The sequence below is a fragment of the Eumetopias jubatus genome, unplaced genomic scaffold (assembly GCF_037043125.1).
Source record: "Eumetopias jubatus isolate StellerSeaLion01/CBP00866 unplaced genomic scaffold, mEumJub1_p1.0 scaffold_10, whole genome shotgun sequence".
NCBI classification, from domain to species: domain Eukaryota; kingdom Metazoa; phylum Chordata; class Mammalia; order Carnivora; family Otariidae; genus Eumetopias; species Eumetopias jubatus.
Window position 1 is genome coordinate 114,966,615 of NW_028274816.1, and position 18,450 is coordinate 114,985,064.

Sequence of the window (18,450 nt, forward strand, 5' to 3'; positions counted from 1 at the left end):
TCAGACCCATCATGAGTTAGGAAAACCTGAGTGAACTGGGCACATCACTGCTAGGCGACAAGGGGACAGAGAACAAAGGGGCCTCTCGTGGCCTGGATCTGGGTGAAGTTCAGAGTGTGTGGGGGGGTCAGGTGTGAACCCACCTTGCTGGCCAGGGACAGGCAGGGGCGGGGGGCCCGCTGGGGACTCTCCAGCTTGACGATGCTGATGAATCCAGGCTCCAGATTGTCATCATCACTGGCATTGCACAGGTACAGGGGGTGGGACTGCAGAGAGAGGGAGAGAGAAAGAGAGGTTAGGGAGGCTCTAGGGGGTAGCAGGAAGTGGTGGGAGCCAAGCACTTGCCCACTGTTCCAGGCAAGGGCCAGGCAGGTCTCATAGTGCTATGAAGGAGTGGGCCTTCTTATCTGATGGCCTCACAGGAAGCTAGTAACCATCAGGTGTCGTTTCAGGGGTGCCAGGGCCAAGAATATGTGGAGGTGGGGGGCAGGAGGGGTGCCCAAAAGGGGGACCTCCATGAAGAGTCTGCTGCAAAGCCACCCCAACAACCCTCACACTGGCCCAGCCTCTCTCACCTCCTACTTCTTCCACGTGCTCCAAAGCCCCAGGCTAAGAGCCCACGTCAGTACCTTCAGAATCTTGCCTTCCCTCCATGCCCTCCCAGGGCAGTTCTGGGTGCTACCAGTGCCTCCTGCCTTCTCGGGGTGCCCCTGAGATCCCCATCTCTCACGTGGCTTGGGTCTTCTCACTTGGTGCTGCCCCTTTCCTCTCAATATCTCCCTTTGCCCCTGCCCTGGGCCCAACCTGAGATGAAGCAGGGCACGGGAAGGGAGAAGACCCTACTTGCGGATGAGGCTTGGCCAACAGCCTTAAACGTCACACTTACTGGGAGCTTGTCCTGTCCTCAGGAATGATGCAGTGGCGAGGAGCCAGCCCAGCACCTCTGCTCTGAGGGTGTGGCAGGGCCAGTCCAGGACCCTGTGCCCCTAGCCCAGTCGGTGTGGAGCAATGACTCAGGGGCGAGGGGGCCCGATGTGTGCTGACAGACCAGAGGATCCCCTCTGCAGAGGGACAGGAGTGCCTTTCTGTATACTCGCTTGTCATTCAAGGTGACTCAAACGCCCACTTGAATCTAATTTTCCCAGGGTGCTGTGAGAACAAAGTATGATTTATTTGGCCCTAGATAATGCTATGGGCTAGAGGTTCCTACGTGGTGGAAACCCAGTGTATGCTGCAAGAAAGGGGATTTTGTATGAGGGAGGTGCCCATACTTCCCTCTCTCCTGCTGCTGCAGTCTAAAGGACTTCCAGAAAGAACCATCAGAGGAACCAGACGGCATTTTGAATTTATGAGGACGTTCTGAAGATGCCAATGCCGATGATGGATTTAAGAGCGCGGTGACTTTTTGAGGACACTTTCATGCTATTTATTCTCACTGTGTTCCTGCAGTCCCCTGAACATAGTGGGTTCTCAAACACACACACCACCTTGCTTTGAAGTCTAGCCTTGTGAATACACATCTTCCACCAGGCGGTGTTGAGATGAGAGTGCCATTCTTGCTCCCAGAATTTAAGGAGTACTAGTCTTGTGGTGACCGAAGTTTAGTGTGGGAGAAAAATTACACACATCCCCCCACCAGCCCCCAAAAAAGTTCAGGGCCCAGGTTGTTCTCACTTCAGTGAGTCTGTACCCCTGTCTCAGCAAGTCCCATGAGTCTGTCTGTCTGCCCATTTGCCCAACCAGGCATCCCTTCATCTCTTCATTCTACCAACACTGAAGGCCTCCTTGGTGCCAGGCACTGTACGATCCATGGGGGAGTCAACAATAAGTAAGATAGAATCTTTGCCTTAGAGAAGCCCAGAAGACAAGTGTACAAACACACTGTATTGTGATGTTATGACGCAGGTTCATTCAAGGGCCTGTGGGAGGGCAGAGTGACTTCAGTGCTCCCTTGGGTACTGAATAGGTATGTGCTCACCCGCTGGATCGCCAGGAAGGGGGAAGGTACATTCCTGGCAGAGGAAGCAGCCTGTGCCCAGGCACGGAGGCACCGGCAGGGGGCTGGGAGGGACAGCAGGCAGTTAGGTCTGGTGGGGAAGGGAAGGCAGGAGATGAGGCTGGAAAGGTCAGCAAGCACCAGACCAAGGAGCAGAAACTGCAGATTTGCATTTGAGAAGGAGCTCCCAGGTGCTGATAGAAGACTGTCTGGTGTGGTGAGCGGGCAGAAGTCAGTTATCCCAACAGAACAAAAGGTGGCGGATCCTCCTTCAGGAACGACAAATTGCAGCCATGGGCGTCTACTGCTTTGCTTGCTCCCCTACCACGACCCATGGTCAGCTTTCTTCAGATAATTCCAACACGCCTCTCACTGGCCAGGGAGTCAACTGAGGGGGACAGTCACCTCAGAGGAGAGTTGTTTTTAGAGAAAGATGTGCAAATATTTAACCACCACTCTGCCCCCAGACCTCCGCAGAGGGAACCAGCATATACAAAGCAGTGCTATATTGTAGGAAGCCTCTGATGAGATGCAGGAGAAAAAACCTAGTGTCAGAGTCACCAGACTTGTCTGGTCCTGAACGAAAAGCTATGGAAGAGGGAAGAGGAGGAAATTAGCCATTATGCCTCTTGCATACCAGGCCCTCTAGATGTTATCTCACTATGAGGTAGCTGTGATCATCCCCATCTAAAGAAGAGAATGAAGCTTGAGGCACAGGGAAGTGAAGGTCACACAAGATTAGAACCCAGCTCTGACTCCAGCCTCTGGAGTCATGTTAACTCCAAATGAACACAGAGTCAGCCCTCCATTGTCCATGCTAATGATGATGATGATAATGCTAGAAACAATTGTCTCCATTTTAAAGATGAGGAAACTGAGGCATTAAGTGGTTAAGTAACCAGCAAGGAAGAAATCAAACTTCCACTATTTGCAGATGACATGATACTATATATAGAAAACCCAAAAGACTCCTCCAAAAATCTGCTAGAACTGATACACGAATTCAATGAAGTCACAGGATACAAAATCAACGTACAGAAATCTATTGCATTTAAAGAAAAATTAAGAAATCAATCCCATTTGGGGCAACTGGGTGGCTCAGTCAGTTGGGCATCTGCCTTAGGCTCAGGTCATGATCCCAGGGTCCTGGGATCCTGTTTCTCCTCTGCCCCTGCTCGTGCTCTTTCTCTCAAATAAATAAAGTCTTTAAAAATAAAAAAAGAAATCAATCCCATTTACAACTGCACCAAAACCAACAAGATACCTAAGAATAAACCTAACCAAAGAAGTGAAAAAGACCTGTACTCTGAAAACTATAAAATGCTGGTGAAAGAAACTGAAGATGACACAAAGAAATGGAAAGACATTTGTTCATGGATTGAAAGAACAAATATTGTTAAGATGTCTATACTACCCAAAGCAATCTACAGATTCATTTATTCTTTTTTAAAGATTTATTTATTTGACAGAGAGAAAAAGTGCACAAGCAGGGGGAGGGGCAGAGGGAGAGGGAGAAGCAGGCTCCCCACTGAGCAGGGAGCTCAATGTGGGGCTGGATCCCAGGACCCTGAGATCATGACCCAAGCCAAAGGCAGACACTTAACAGACTGACCCACCCAGGTGCCCCAGCAATCTATAGATTTAATGCAATCCATATCAAAATACCACCAGCATTTTTCACAGAGCTAAACAAACAATCCTAAAATTTGTATGGAATCACAGAAGACCCCAAATAGCCAAAGCAATCTTGAAAAAGAAAAACAAAGCTGGAGGCATCACAATTTTGGACTTCAAGTTATATTACAAAGCTGTAGTCACCAAAACAGTATGGTACTGGCACAAAAAACAGGCTCATAGATCAATGGATCAGAATAGAAAACCCAGAAATGAACCCACAACTATATGGCCAATTAATCTTCAACAAAGCAGGAAAGAATATCCAATGGGGGAAAGGAATGTTTCTTCAACAAATTGGTGTTGGAAAAACTGGACAGCAACATGCAGAAGAATGAAACTGGACCACCTTCTTACACCATACACAAAAGTAAATTCAAAATGGTTTACAGACCTAAATGTGAGACCTGAAATTATAAGAATCCTAGAAGAGAGCACAGACAGTAACTTCTTTGACATCGGGCACAGCAACTTCTTTCTAGATATGTCTCCTGAGGCAAGGGAAACAAAATAAAAAATAAACTGTTGGGACTACATCAAAATAAAAACTTCTGCACAGTGAAGGAAACAATCAACAAAACTAAAAGGCAACCTACAGAATGGGAGAAGATATTTGCAAATGACATATCTGATAAAGGGTTGGTATCTAAAATATATAAAGAATTTCTAAGAGAAAGAGAGAGAGAAACAAACCATAAGAGACTCTTAGAGAACAAACTGCGGGCTGATGGAGGGAGGTGGGTGGGGATGGGCTAGATGGGGGATGGGCATTAAGGAGGGCACTTGTTGTGATGAGCACTGGGTGTTGTATATAAGTGATGAATCACTGAATTCTACTCCTGAAACCAATATTGCACTGTGTGTGGATTAACTAGAATTTAAATAAAAATTTGAAGGAAAAAAAATTTATACAACTCCACATCCAAAAAAATGAATAATCCAATTAAAAAATAGAAGACATAAATAGATATTTTTCCAAAGAAGATATACAGATGGCCAACAGACACATGAAAAGATGCTCATCATCACTCATCAGGGAAATGTAAACCAAAACTACAATGAGATATCACCTCACACCTGTGAGAATGGCTAAAATCAAGAACACAAGAAAGAACAGGTGTTGGCAAGGATGTGGAGAAAGGGGAAGCCTCTTATACTGTTGGTGGGAATGCAAACTGTGCAGACACTGTGGAAAACAGTATGAAGTCTCCTCAAAAAATTAAAAATAGAATTACCCCACAATCAGCAATCGCACTACTAGGTATTTACCCAAAGAATACAAAAATACTAATTCAAAGGGATACATGCACCCTGATGTTTACAGCAGCATGATCTACAATAGCTAAATTATAGAAACAGCCCAAGTGTCCACTGACTGATGAATGGATAAAGAAGATGTGGTATATGAATACAATGGACTATTATTCATAAAAAAGGATGAAATCTTGCCATTTGCAATGATGTGGATGGAGCTAGAGAGTATTATGCTAAGCGAAATAACTCAGAGAAAGACAAATACCATATGATTTCACCCATATATGGAATTTAAGAAACAAAACAAATGAGCAAAGGGGCGCCTGTGTAGCTCAGTTGTTAAGCATCTGCCTTCGGCTCCCTCTCCCACTCCCCTGGCTTGTGTAACCTCTCGCTGTCTCTGTCAAATTAAAAAAAAAAAAAAAAAAAAAAAAGATGAGCAAAGGGGGAAAAAAGAGAGAGAGGCAAACCAAGGAACAGACTCTTAACTGTAGAGAAGTGATGGTACCCAGGGGGGAGGGAGGTGGGGGGATGAACTGAAGAGGTGATGGGGATAAAGGCGGGCACTTGTCGTGATGGACACCAGGTGTTGTATGCAAGTGCTGAATCACTAAATTCTACACCTGGAATTAATAACACACTTTATGTTACCTAATTAGAATTTTAAAAAAACTTAAAAAAAAAAAACCCAAGGTTAAGTAACATGCCCAGAATTACATAGCTGAGATCAGAAGAAATGAAAAGTAGGATAATATAAAAAATATCATAATAAATTAAGAATAATTCCCATTAAACTTTGAAAACACGATGCCTTCCCCCAGCTCATGGCCATCCTAATTTTACATTCCTAAACGAGTCCCTGAAATATTGGTGGCGAGCTCCAGGATTCTGTCCTCGGCCCTTCTCTCTTTCTACTCCCCATGCACCCCCTGGGGGACCCCAGCCAGTGCATGCCTTTGGTTTCCACACAGAGATCGCTGATCACATATATGCAGCCCAGACCTGTCGAGTTCCAGGCCAAATGTCCAACACGTAGGGCCTGGACGTGTCTGCCTGAAGACCCTTAAGTGAGACATCTCAAACTCAGCATGTTCAAAATGGAACTAATCATTTTATCCCTCAACACTGCTTCTCCTGTGTTCCCTATTTTAGGGATCGGAAGCGCCATCCGCCTGCTACGCAAGCCAGAGGTTGTCCTCCTAGCCTCCGCTCGCTCCTTCACCCGTACCCCCACTAGCAACAGCCACCAATCACCGGATCCTAACAATCGTATCTCCCAAACATGTCCCCTCTGTGTCCTCTTTCTTCCGATCCTGCTCTGGTTACCCTAATACAGGCTGTTCTAGTCTACTGAAATAACCTCTTAACTGGGGTCATCTCCCCCCACAGTTCTATACACTGAAGCCAGAGTGATCTAAAATGCTAACCTGAGTGTGTCACTCTTCCACTTTAAGCTCTTCAAAAGGCTTCTCATAGCTCTTGGAACAAAGTCTGTATTTATAAGCACAGCGTAGAAGGCTCTGCCTGCTCTGGGCTTACCATTCCCTTCCCATACTTCTTCCCCCCTTGCAACCCATGGTCCAGAAATAACGTGTTTCATGTCTCTGAACACTTCTGGCTTTTGCAGCTCTGCCAGGATAGGTCAGAGGCCTCTCCTCTGGGCCCCGTCAGCACGCGGGATTGCGCCCATCACAGCTCTGTGCGGTGGTATCGCAGATGTCTGCTTACTTCCCTCTCCCCCAGGCTATAACTGGCTCCCGCCGCCCCTTCAGTGCCTGCCACACGGTAGGTACTCGGTCAATATTTTAATACTTAAGTACTAAAGGTCTACAACCAGACAGCTGACAGTTAACTATAAAGGAAACACACTGCACACCAAAATTCTGGCAATGTGGCTTTGGGAGAGGATATAGAGAGAAGACAGTGAAGACAGACTTCTGCGTTTTGCTTTGAACATTTCAATCACAGGATGATATACCAAGATATCAATTTGAGTTTGGTTTTAGCTGGAAGAACAGAAAAGAATGAGAGCTATTTATAATTTGTTCTCTTTTTCTCTCCTGCCATTCCAAGAAGAGAGCCTCTCCGTCTATTTCCCTGCCTCACGGGAACTTGCCCAAAGCAAGTATTGCTAAAGACCTAGCTTCCTGGCTTTTGTGAAAGACTGAACTCCTTGAGGAAAATGTGAGTGTCCTGGAGGCAGAAAGGAGTGTGTATGGGGGTGATGTGGGGGCCATTAGAGTCCCTGGAATCCTACAGGATGGGGGGCAGAGTCTGGGGATATGCCAAGTTGTGGGAATCTGCAGACTGGGCCCCAGGAGCGGTAGATTCTGGAAGGCTGGACCCAGGCAAAGATGATGCACCTCCATGGATTCCAAGGGAACACTTGTGCTTGAACAATGGGCACATTTGTGGTGACCAGCATGGGACAAATGTCAGAGGGGTCTTTTAGATATTTCTGTTTCAGCTGCTCTGTGAGGGGAAGCTCTCAAGAAGACATATTTCTTTGGCGCCTGGGTGGCTCAGTCATTGAGCGTCTGTCTGCCTTAGGCTCAGGTCATGATCTCAGGTCCTGGGATCGAGCCCCGCATTGGGCCCCTGCTCAGCGGGAAGCCTGCTTCTTCCTCTCCCGCTCCCCCTGCTTGTGTTCCCTTTCTCACTGTGTCTCTCTCTGTCAAATAAATAAATAAAATCTTTAAAAAAAGAAAACATATTTCTTGTATAGTTATATTTGTGGCATGAAAACCACACTCACTACACTTTTGTATGGTTTGACTCTTTTACAGTAAGACTTTTTCAAATATTCTCAGATTAAAAACAAAACCAAAAGAAAAAAGAAAAAAGGAAAGAAAAAAAAAAGATCATTCAAGCAGGATACTGTTCATTACCTAGCAAAGCAGTTTCAGTCTTCCTTGGGTGTAACACAGGCTGTCTTTGCTCCCTCCTCCAGGGGATTTCAGCTGGAAAGAGGGCCCCTGAGAAGAAAATAGATCCAAATGCACTTGCCTCCTTAGGATGCAAGGTCTCCTAATGAGGAGGAGGCCCCTGTCCTGTCAGTGACACCAGGAAGAGCCAAGAGAAAGAGGCTGGTAGCATTCAGGGAGGTGTGGCTGGGGAGGGCCCCCTAACACTTGATGGGCTTAAGGACTGGCTATCTGTGTCTTCCCGAAAGGCCAGGCGTTGGGACGCCCTGTCCCAGATGCTGCCATGAGGGGCAAATGCATAAGAGCCTGAGCTGGCTCTCAGGGTCCAGGCCACTCAGGCTGAGAAGTCAGCTTTGCGCATGTATTTTACACGCCTATGTAAAGACATGAATACTGTCCTTCAGCAGTATGTTCAGCAGTGTGCGTTGTACTTCCTGTTCTTGGATCTGTTCTCCATGTCTCTGTGTTCCTCCTTTAACTTCTTTGTTCTGGTGTTCTCCCTCCCTTCCAAAACAGACCTAAGGCTCCAATTCTGACTCCATCATTTGCCTGTGTGACCTTGGGCGGGTTATTTAGCCATTCTGAGCCTCACATTCTTTGCCTGCAGAATGGGATGATTATCATGAAGACGGGAGATAATGGATATAAGTGCCTAGCACCGAGCCCAAAACTCAGTAAATGCTCATTAAATGGTAGTTGTCTTACTGTTGCATTTGCAACAGTAAAATCTCTCCTTGTCGCTGGAAGGGACAAGACCTTTCTGAGTGCTACTCCCCTGGTGATTGTCAACAGTGCCTCTGAATGCCAGTGTTCTACAAGGTGCAGCTCATTATCCACGGTCACTTCCCTTCTGTGCTCAGCCCTCCAAACCCCACTGAACAAGCTCTTCCAGTTCTCAGCCCGCCTCCTTCCCATGAAGGAGGCCATGTGATCTCATTACCTCCTCACAAAGGGCATTCCAGGGCTCAACAGAGCCCCAAACTTAATGCTGGTCTTTCTTTATCTGCGGCATCTCCTCATCTTAGGGTGTGTGCTTTTGCAAGCAATTCTTACCGTCTCTTGTTTCCAGCCACCCGCCTGCCCCCACCTCTGCTGCAATAACCTCTTAGTTCTGATTCCACATACGGACCTTCACCCAGGCCTTGGACAGGTAACTTTACTGCCTGCTACAATTTTGCCTTTGTAATCAGGAACATTGGCCAGGCATCAAAGGCACCTTTCTCCCCATTTCCTCTTTTCAGATTTTATAATCAATCTCTCCTGTGCAACCTCCATTACCTGCACTTAGAACTACCTGACTCTTATCTCTAGCAGTAGGACACACCAGTACCATAAAGTCAAGCTCCTGCAGCTCGGGCACTGGGAAACAGATGGGCCTGAAGCAGCGGCTTCCTGCGCGCAGCTCCAGAATAGCCAGGGAGGCCCAGTTTGGTCACCTTATCCTTTATCGAAAGAGGTCAATGTTCACAACCACAGGTTAGAGCCTAAGGGTGATTGATCAGGCTTGGATTTGGAAACCTCTAGACCTTATTATCTTCCTTACCTTAGCCTGTCACTACTATCTTTGAGATGGCTGAGTTCCCTACTGAATTAACCTGGGAGGCTGGGAGATTGTCAAAAGGAGTTTCCCTTTATTATGTTAATTTTTTAACAAGAAAAGGTATTCCTGCCTAATTGTGTAATTTTTTAAAGTACAAAAGAAAATAGTATCGGTGGGCTGGACAAGCCTTGGGCTCCCTGACGAGAGTAGACTGGCAGAGAGAGGACGGGTGACCGAGGCCTCCCGTGTTTCTCACTTGATCCAGAAAACCTCCCGGCAGACAGGTCAGCAAGAGTGCTGACAAGAGAACGGAAATGATGTGCCAGCTTCCAACAGGAAGCAAGGGGACAAAGTCTGAGAGGGAAAATGAGCTCATCAGAAGTCCAGTGTGTGTGTGTGTTGGGGGGGGGGTGCCTGAGTGGCTCAGTAGGTTAGGCGTCTGCCTTGAGCTACGGTCAGGATCCCAGGATCAAGCCTCTTATTGGCTCTCCGCTTCTCCCTCTCCTTCTGTGATCTTGCTCACTTTTGCTCGCTCTCTCTCAAATAAATAAAATCTTAAAAAAAAAAAAAAAGTCCAGCCTGGGGCTTTGCATTTTGGAGGTCCTTAGTATTTGCTGAAAGAATTAATAAAATTTCATTTGAATCCAGCTGCCATACAGTTTATAAAGAGATATAAATTGCTAATTGCTGGGCCTGGTTCATGCCTCTAGGGGCCCTTCAAAACTTCCTTTTCACAGATAAGGAATTTGAGACTCAAGTCACAGACTGCCCATGGTCACACAGCTAGTTAAAGGAGGTGGAGGTCTCCAGGATTCAATCCCAGTCCCCTCTCTATCCTGCCATGCCACGTCCAGGTGCATGCAGCGGGAGGTGTTCTGTGCCTGCCATGCCACGTCCGGGTGCATGCAGCGGGAGGTGTCCTGTGCCTGCCATGCCACGTCCGGGTGCATGGAGCGGGAGGTGTTCTGTGCCTGCCATGCCATGTCCGGGGGCATGCAGCGGGAGGTGTTCTGTGCCTGCCATGCCACGTCCGGGTGCATGGAGTGGGAGGTGTTCTGTGCCTGCCATGCCACGTCCGGGTGCATGCAGCGGGAGGTGTTCTGTGAGGTGCAGCAAGCATTAGCCGACGCTGTATGCATGGCTGCAATGCATGGATGGAAGGCTTCAGGACCTCCATCTGTAGAATGTTCAAACTTGAATCATTCTTAGCAACAACACAGAAGCAAGGTCTGTTTGCTCATCTTCCCTCCGGGCCCAGGCTCTTTCTGCCCAGCAGCCCCGGCTTCCTTTCCCTCCCCTAGGGCTTATCTCATCTCTTCTCCTAGCCACAACAAAGGCAGCCAGACCCAGACACTGCTCAGAGGTGCTTTCCCAGTGGATAGTCCATGTTTGTTTAGGATGAAAAAGGTGTGTCCTGAAATTAGAGGTCACAGAAGCTCAGACCCAAATAATGGTCATTCAGCCAGACTACAATTTCCCTCACTGTCTCGCTCCACACTAAAGGCTTCATTCTTCAGTCTTAAAATTCCATCTCTCCTAGTCTCGGATCCTGGCCAAGCTCCATGATGTAAATGGACCTCATGACGCTAAAATGGCCCCCGTGGTGGGGTTTTCCTGACCCCACACCTTGCTTCGCATCTATGGATGGGTGGTTCACCGGGTCATAAGCAGAGTCATGAGCAGGAAGAAGAAAGGGAGGAGAGAGAAGAAAGAACTAACTGTCTAAGTTGCTTTTGAAATAAACTGATATCAGAAAAGAATCTTATTTGGCAATAATCAGACAGAGAGAAGGAGGAAAATCTCAGCAACCCAAGAGGTAGGGCTTCTGCCCATTCTATTCCCACACAGAAACCGGGTTTGTCCTGACTCAGCCCAGAATGACCTCTGGTTACAGGGGCACCAGGAAGCTACTCATCAAGTTAGGAGCAAAGGAGAGGGAGCTCACCAAATATCATTTTGGTTACATCAATGCTCTTTAGAAGGAAGGCTATGAAATAGGATGCCATGATTCTGAGGCCCACGAAGGTCAAGACCTTAGAAGACACCCTAGTCACGCAGTGTGAACTCCTCTCCTCCACCAGGTGAGGATCTCAGGGATCAAACCTCTAAGAATCCCACACTAAGAGGTCCCGAGATGTCAGCTGTGTTCTGCCACTCAGTGACCACTGTCCCCGGGAGACCCTACCCCCTTCACTGACCTCCATCCTTCAGGAAGCACCACCTGAGGCCCCTCATTTACCTAAGTCTTGTTAAAAGAGGTCATCTGCAGAAGAGCTGAGGTCTTGACACAGGTGACAGTATTGCTAGGGTGACACCTGCCCTCCCATTTCCAGGAGGCTTTGGCCAGGGCTCCTCCTAGGGGATGGCCTTCACTCTTACCGCAGTAACGTAGTGAATAGCAGTCCCACAGTGCTCCAGCTTGACCCAGTGTGTTCCTTGAGGACAGCCTTGACACAGTCTGCTCTACAATTTTGCTGTTCTTGCGGCCAAATTCATGCCAGTGATGGTGGGAATTCAGAGCCCTGCTGGAACCAGGTAGTGTTGTTGTTGTTGTTGTTTAAGTAATTATTTATGTTAAGATTTTAATGCTGAAAAGGCCAAAGACTAAAACTAGACAGGCTTTGTGAAAAAAGACCAAAGAAATGAAACTTGAGGAAATCAGATTATTGACTTCAATACGCCAGAGGCATATCAGGACTACCAGCAGAGCTACTCAAGCATTGCTAAGTACGGTTACTTTGCATGTGAGTTTACATGCAACAGTGTGAAGTAGCTACATTAATCTGGTTATTTCACACATCCCATGTCTTTCAGGCCTAGTCTGCTGCTCAGAGGTTGTAGGAATTTCAGGTTGCCCTGCAAACTCTGTGCCAGTTGCTTGCCGCAATGCTTATATGTCCTCTGAGGGCAGATACCTTATCCAGATGGGCCAGCTCAACTAAATCAATGCTCAGGTTCTAATTGCCACATTGTGAGCGGGGATGGGGAGTTATGGTATTTGCTTGGCTGAGCCCCATCCCCAGCTCCTGGGCAGTAACACACAAGGCTGCATTTACACTGGAAAGTGAGCAGGGAGAAAATGGAGCATGGGCCTGCGCTTTGGTCAAGAAACAACAGAGGGGACATAAGGTAGTTGCACTAAGAAATCCCATTAGGAGGAGAAGGACAAAATTATTCAAGCCACTGGCCAAATCGGATGCCCAGAGTCTGTCCTCAGAAGCCACTGGGGGTTGAGATCGGGCCAAGGAGGCTTCTGTTCCGAAGAGGCAACAGTCAGAAGACGCTTGTGTTGGAGACAACCCAAAGGCTCCAGCCTGACTGCTGACAGCCCTTTGACCACAGCTCTGAATCCCTGTCCATGGGGTGGCCCTGGGGAAGAGGCCTGCTTTGGGGGAACTGTTTAATGACCGGCCAGGAAAGAACAAGGCAAACAGACCACTGGCAGCAGCCTGGATGCAACAGGAGAGTAGGTTTTTATTCCCACCCACGGTGGAGGCTTCCAGGCAGGAGATAAAAGAAAAAGTGAAAGATGGTGTTGTGAGAGCCTGGAGGGGATTGCATTTGGGCATCAGCACTTCACTGGGTCTCCGTGCATAGTGCCTGGATTTTTGGCATTGGTGCCAGTGATGTTTCCGTCCTCTGAAGATGTTAGTAATTCCTCATAGCAGCATCTCTTGGGCTCCTAGGAATTAAAGAGTAAGATCTCTAAGGGGCCTCTTCTGGCAGGGTTCTAACATTAAGGACAATGAAACCAGAAAAACAGTGTCTTGGCTCTGAAGTAGTCGTTTACCAAAAAAAAAAAAAAAAAAAAAAGTATGAGCTGGGAAAGTAGTTTGGTTCTCTGCTAAATTCCTTTTACTTTCTTCTCATGGGCCTTTCCCTATCTCCTTGGCTCTACAGAGAAAAAAAAAGGCACCTCCCCTTCCCCTGTGAGCCAGACTCCAAGGTCTGAGTCCTGCAGCTTTCCACCCCTTTTCACCCTCAACCTGTCAGCCAAGTCCTTCTGTAATCTTCTGAGCAGCCTTCAGTCCTCGGAATTAAACACTTCCCCCACTGGTCCCCTAAAGTGATAGATTCAAAATTCTTACACAACACTTACCTCTTACAGTTGTATCAATACAGTGCCTGGTTCTTAGATTTCAATAAAATATTAGCCCTTTCCTCCTCCCTCTAAAGTAGATCCTGACCTATTTCAAGTCAGGAACTAGGCCTTATTTATCAATGAGCATAATGCCAGACACACAGTAGATGTGAAGAAAAAAATGCATGCATGTAGAATTATCTGTTTTAATAAAGAGATGTGAGATCAAATAAATCTGGTGGTATCTTTGTCATTTGATCAGGATATGCTTATTTTCAGATTTCTCCTTTCTCTTCGAAAACCTTCTGTATACTCCCTGTAAGTTTAGGTTTTAAAGTCAGCTTTACAGTGTTTTGACCTCTTAAGGGAGAGTTTGCTCCCTTCCTTTTTATATCACACCTAAATCTCCTCCATAACCCTGAACAAAACTCACTTCTTTCAGGAAAATCTTCCTCCTTAATACCCCATCCCCAGTTACTCTTTTTTTTTTTTTTTTTTAAAGATTTTATTTATTTGACAGAGAGGGACACAGCGAGAGAGGGAACACAAGCAGGGGGAGTGGGAGAGGGAGAAGCAGGCCTCCCGTGGAGCAGGGAGCCCAATGTGGGGCTCGATCCCAGGGCCCTGGGATCAAGACCCGAGCGAAGGCAGACGCTTAACAACTGAGCCACCCGGGCGCCCCCCCCTGCCAGTTACTCTTTTATTGTCTTCCCTCAGTATCAGTGTGCTGAGTTGAACGTAATCCCTAATGGGAGAGAAAGCATCTCCCCCTGCCAAAAAAGGGAGTGGGCTCCTGCTTTCTAGAGACTAAAGCCTAACTGTAAGTCTATGCTCATGCATACACACGCTCGCACACAAGGGCTCAAGGCCATTTGTCCAACAACACACGGCGCATGCAAACTCACAGATCACAGCACATCCGCACTGAGACAATGCAGAATGAATGGGCAGAATAACTTATTCTTGTGATGTTATTTTGAAAGCGCTCCCTTGGCCTTTTGGGCCCTTTTGTCTAATCTCCCAGATCTGATGGGAAGCTCTTCCAGGATAGGAACCAATTAGAGACTATTAAAAACAATTTTATTTAGCTTTTTATCCCTACAGCATTGACTCAAAGAAACTCTTGCCCCCCACGGGCCACAGGCCATGGTGTTGGTTGAGTGTCCCCGGTGAACTTCGGTTCCTACCAAGATTTTATGAGGACTCGGGCCAGTGATCTGCATGGAAAAGGTCTGGAAAGACTCAGAGCTGATTTACTGCCAATAGTACTCCATATTTTTTCTGAGTGGGTCAGATTAACATGAAATGAAATAACGTATTTAGATAACATTTTTCTTACCTAAAGTGGAATGAGAGATGAATCATATTTCTTTTCTCCATCCTTCTACTCTGAAAAGCTGATGTGTCTGAAGCCCAAATTTTAAAGGCTTTAGCTGAGGAGCCACTTGGTATCATCGCCTTTCCTGTTTCAGCCTCCCCGCAGCCTGCTCGGCCCTCCAGCCCACTCTGGTCCTGACGATGTAGACAGGCCACCTCATGCCAGAGGTGCTTGTATGTTCAAATATTCCAAGCATCCTTTGACTCGCTCTTTGTGAACTATGAGTTCTTTGTTACTTCCTAATTGCTCAAACCTCTTTATTTTTCTTGCTAAGTGCAGATAGTAAAAGATATGAAAAGATAATCAAAGCACTGATAAATGGAAGAGGAGTCTTCTCAGTTAGCTTCTGCTGAACAGAAGTTCCTGTTTGCGTTGGTCAGGACATTCGGAGAGGTGCCATCACCAGACTTAGTGGGTAAGGGAAGTCCTTGGAGAGTTAGGAAGGAGTGGAGCCAAATTTGTGGGTTGAGAGTTCACAGGGCAATGAGGATCAATAGCAGCACTTCTGATTTGTACACTGTTATCAAGGTACAAAGCAACACTACCCTTTGTCCTTTTTATTTTTACCCTGCTAATGGAACCCTTTGCCCTGAATTAAGACTATTATTCAGCTTTGATGTTGTGTTTTTTTTTATTAGCAAAGTACTTTACAATCCTTCATCAGCTATTTTATTCTCCCTTATTAGTACCACCCATTTTACAAATTAGGTTGAAGAGAAAGCACAAAGCATATTGGGCTTGCAACCAGGAATCCCAAATTCTGGGCATGGATTACATGTATTAAATATAATGAAAGGAGATGTGGCAGACCATAGGAAGAGCCACAGAGTAAAGGAATAAAAGCGGCAAAATTCTAAGAGCCTTCTTGGGAACTAAACCCCCAATGATTTAGAGCAAGACCTGAAACGTTCACTTTATTTTGCCAGCAGCAAAACTGAGAGCTCTCACTAGCTTAAATCTAAAATGTGATCACCAAATACATCTTTAACAGGAAAACAATTCTCCTGGTTGACTAATTCCCTCCATAACAGAGTTGAAAGAAGAGGGGACAAAGGATGTATGGTGCCAGTTGTTTTCTAAGAAAGTGGACTGATGCTAAGGCAAGACCACTATCCCTAACTTACTTCTGATGTGTTGAACATCCCTTCTTTCACACTCTCCCTACTTGCTGTTTGTCACATAATGCTGTTCTATTCTCTCTCCCCACTTCTCTGTCCCTCATTTGATGCCTCTGCCTTCCTCTTCTCTTCTTCTTCCTCTTATTTAAATATAAGGAGATGCAGGGGCGCCTGGGTGGCTCAGTCAGTTGGGTGTCTGCCTTTGGCTCAGGTCGTGATCCTGGGGTCCTGGGATCAAGCCCCGCATCGGGCTCCCTGCTCAGCAGGGAGTCTGCTTCTCACTCTCCCTCTGCTGCTCCCCCTGCTCATGCTCTCTCTCTCTCTCAAATAAATAAAATCTTAAAAATAAATAAATAAATAAAAGGAGATGTTCTCTGATTTCTATTACCTTTCTTCTGGGGTTCTTATTCACTCTAATATCTTCACAAATTCCAAAATTTGTCTCCTAAGTCAAATTATCCTACACTACAAAATGCCTGTTACACATTATTTCTTTGAAGTCTTTCTGGTGCCTCAAACTCAAATACACCAAACGTACATATCATCTTCTTCCTGTACTCCATCCTAAACCAGTAACCTCTCTTAACTCATCTGTTTTTGTTAATGGCACTGTCATTAGAGACCCAGGCTGAGCACCTCAGAGTCATTAGGACCCCCCCTTCCTGCATCCAATCACTCAAACTCCTCTTGGAAACCTACTTTCTCTATGTCCCTGGAGTCTGAAGCAATACAATAGGCTTTTAACTAGTCTCCAGTCTCTCACCATTCTAAAGCTCTCTCTATATCTCTGCAAAAGCAATCTTCCTAAATATAGCACCAATCATATTGTTCTCCTGTTCAAATACCATCAATGACTCTCCACTGCCTTCTGAATTAAATTCAAACTTCTTAGCCTATCAAATCAAGGCTTCAATGCTCTCTGCACTGGCTTTGGAATCAGACAACCTGATTTCACATTTCAGCTCTGTCACTTGAAAGATGTGTGTGACTTTGAGTGCGTATCCTAACCTCCTGAGTCTTGGTTTCTTTATGGGTAAAAAAAAAATGCAGGTACCACTACCCATGCAAGAATATCATTGTAGAGATTAAATAACATATTTAAAGTACCAGCATTTCCTGCACATAGTAGGCACTCAAAAAGTATTAGTTCCTTCCTCTTCCCCTCTGCTTTTTCAGCTTTATTCCCACTTCCCTCCTAAATGTACTATACTGCTTGTCCAACCCAAACGGTCTTACTCTTCTCTCGCATCCTCTTGGAATGCCTTTACTCCTATCCTGTCACTTTTTAAAATGCTACTTTTCACTCAAGGGCACATTTATATGCTACCTCTCTCATGAAGAATCTCTTGTTCATCTGAAATGTCCCAATCAACTTGTTTGTATTTATGGTGTGGCACTTTTCACCTTCTCCTTTATATTCTTAGCTACTAAATTGAAGGCAGGGTTTTCTTTATATCCCACAGAGCACATTGCCTTAATATAACAGGCAACCAATAAATGCGTGCTGAATTAATATTGAGAGCTTGTGCTTTTGGTCTCCCGAGAGTCCATTTGTTTGTGATTCATACTTCACACTGAGAACTCTTTAGAAACAATCTCTGGTGGGATATCAGAATTTCAAACAACTTTAACAGAGAAGCTGAGTCAGTCTAGAATTAAGTTCAGTCCTAGTTCAGCCAACAGGAATTGTCTGGACCCTGTTCCTGATTGAGATATCATAATTTGGCAATTTGTGAGACATGGAGCTCATTTGAATAAATTCAGATAAGAACAGATCTGTTTTAGGAATAGGCAAGCAAAAATGCATGACACCTATAAGAAATCAACCACTATGAGGTTGACAATGACAATGGCTTCACTGGTATAGGAAGAAGTCCCCCAAAGCCATCTGGTTTCATAGGTTCTATGGCTCAACTACAAGGTAACTATACCTTACTCTGGCTTTCATCCAATCCATTTCCTCTTGGCCCGGTTAGCAAATGGGTAATTATATGACATCAGCCACCATGGGGTGGCTGGAACATAAGGTGGCTTCATGGTGCCATATAATGTGGCACCAAGTTTCTGAATCACCAACCACAGGTGCGTCGACTCTTCTCCCCACCACACCCCCAATCCATAAAAATCACCTTATCTGATATTGCTGTTGACACAGTGACTACATTTAGGTTCTGGGCCTTTTCCTTTGCTTCTTCATTAGTGTTTGTTCGGGTGGGTACCTCTGTGTAGCTTATAAATGAGAACTCACAGTGCGGGAGTAATCACCCTGTCATCAGGCCATGCTTTTGCCTTTAGGTAGGCTTACTTCAGAAAGTAGTAACATATCTAATTGCTCAAGTCACACCTACCTGAAATACTTCAGAGCTGAACTCCCTACTGAGCCAAATACCTAACTAGCAGAGTTGCTCTCTATCACTAAGTCTGATTCTTAGCCTGGACACTATCAGGCCTATTTCTGGAGCCATCTTTCTCCCTAAAATAGCAG

At 45.9% G+C, this 18,450-nt stretch overlaps 1 protein-coding gene across 1 annotated transcript in view; it reads right to left on the reverse strand.

The window, feature by feature from the left end:
* The window catches only part of RNF43 (ring finger protein 43), a 61,893-nt gene that overhangs the window by 15,093 nt on the left and 28,350 nt on the right, over nucleotides 1-18,450 (reverse strand). The window contains exon 2 of the mRNA XM_028109302.2: nucleotides 144-266. Coding sequence (XP_027965103.2) covers nucleotides 144-266 — 123 coding nt within the window. The remainder of the gene's footprint in view (nucleotides 1-143; nucleotides 267-18,450) is intronic.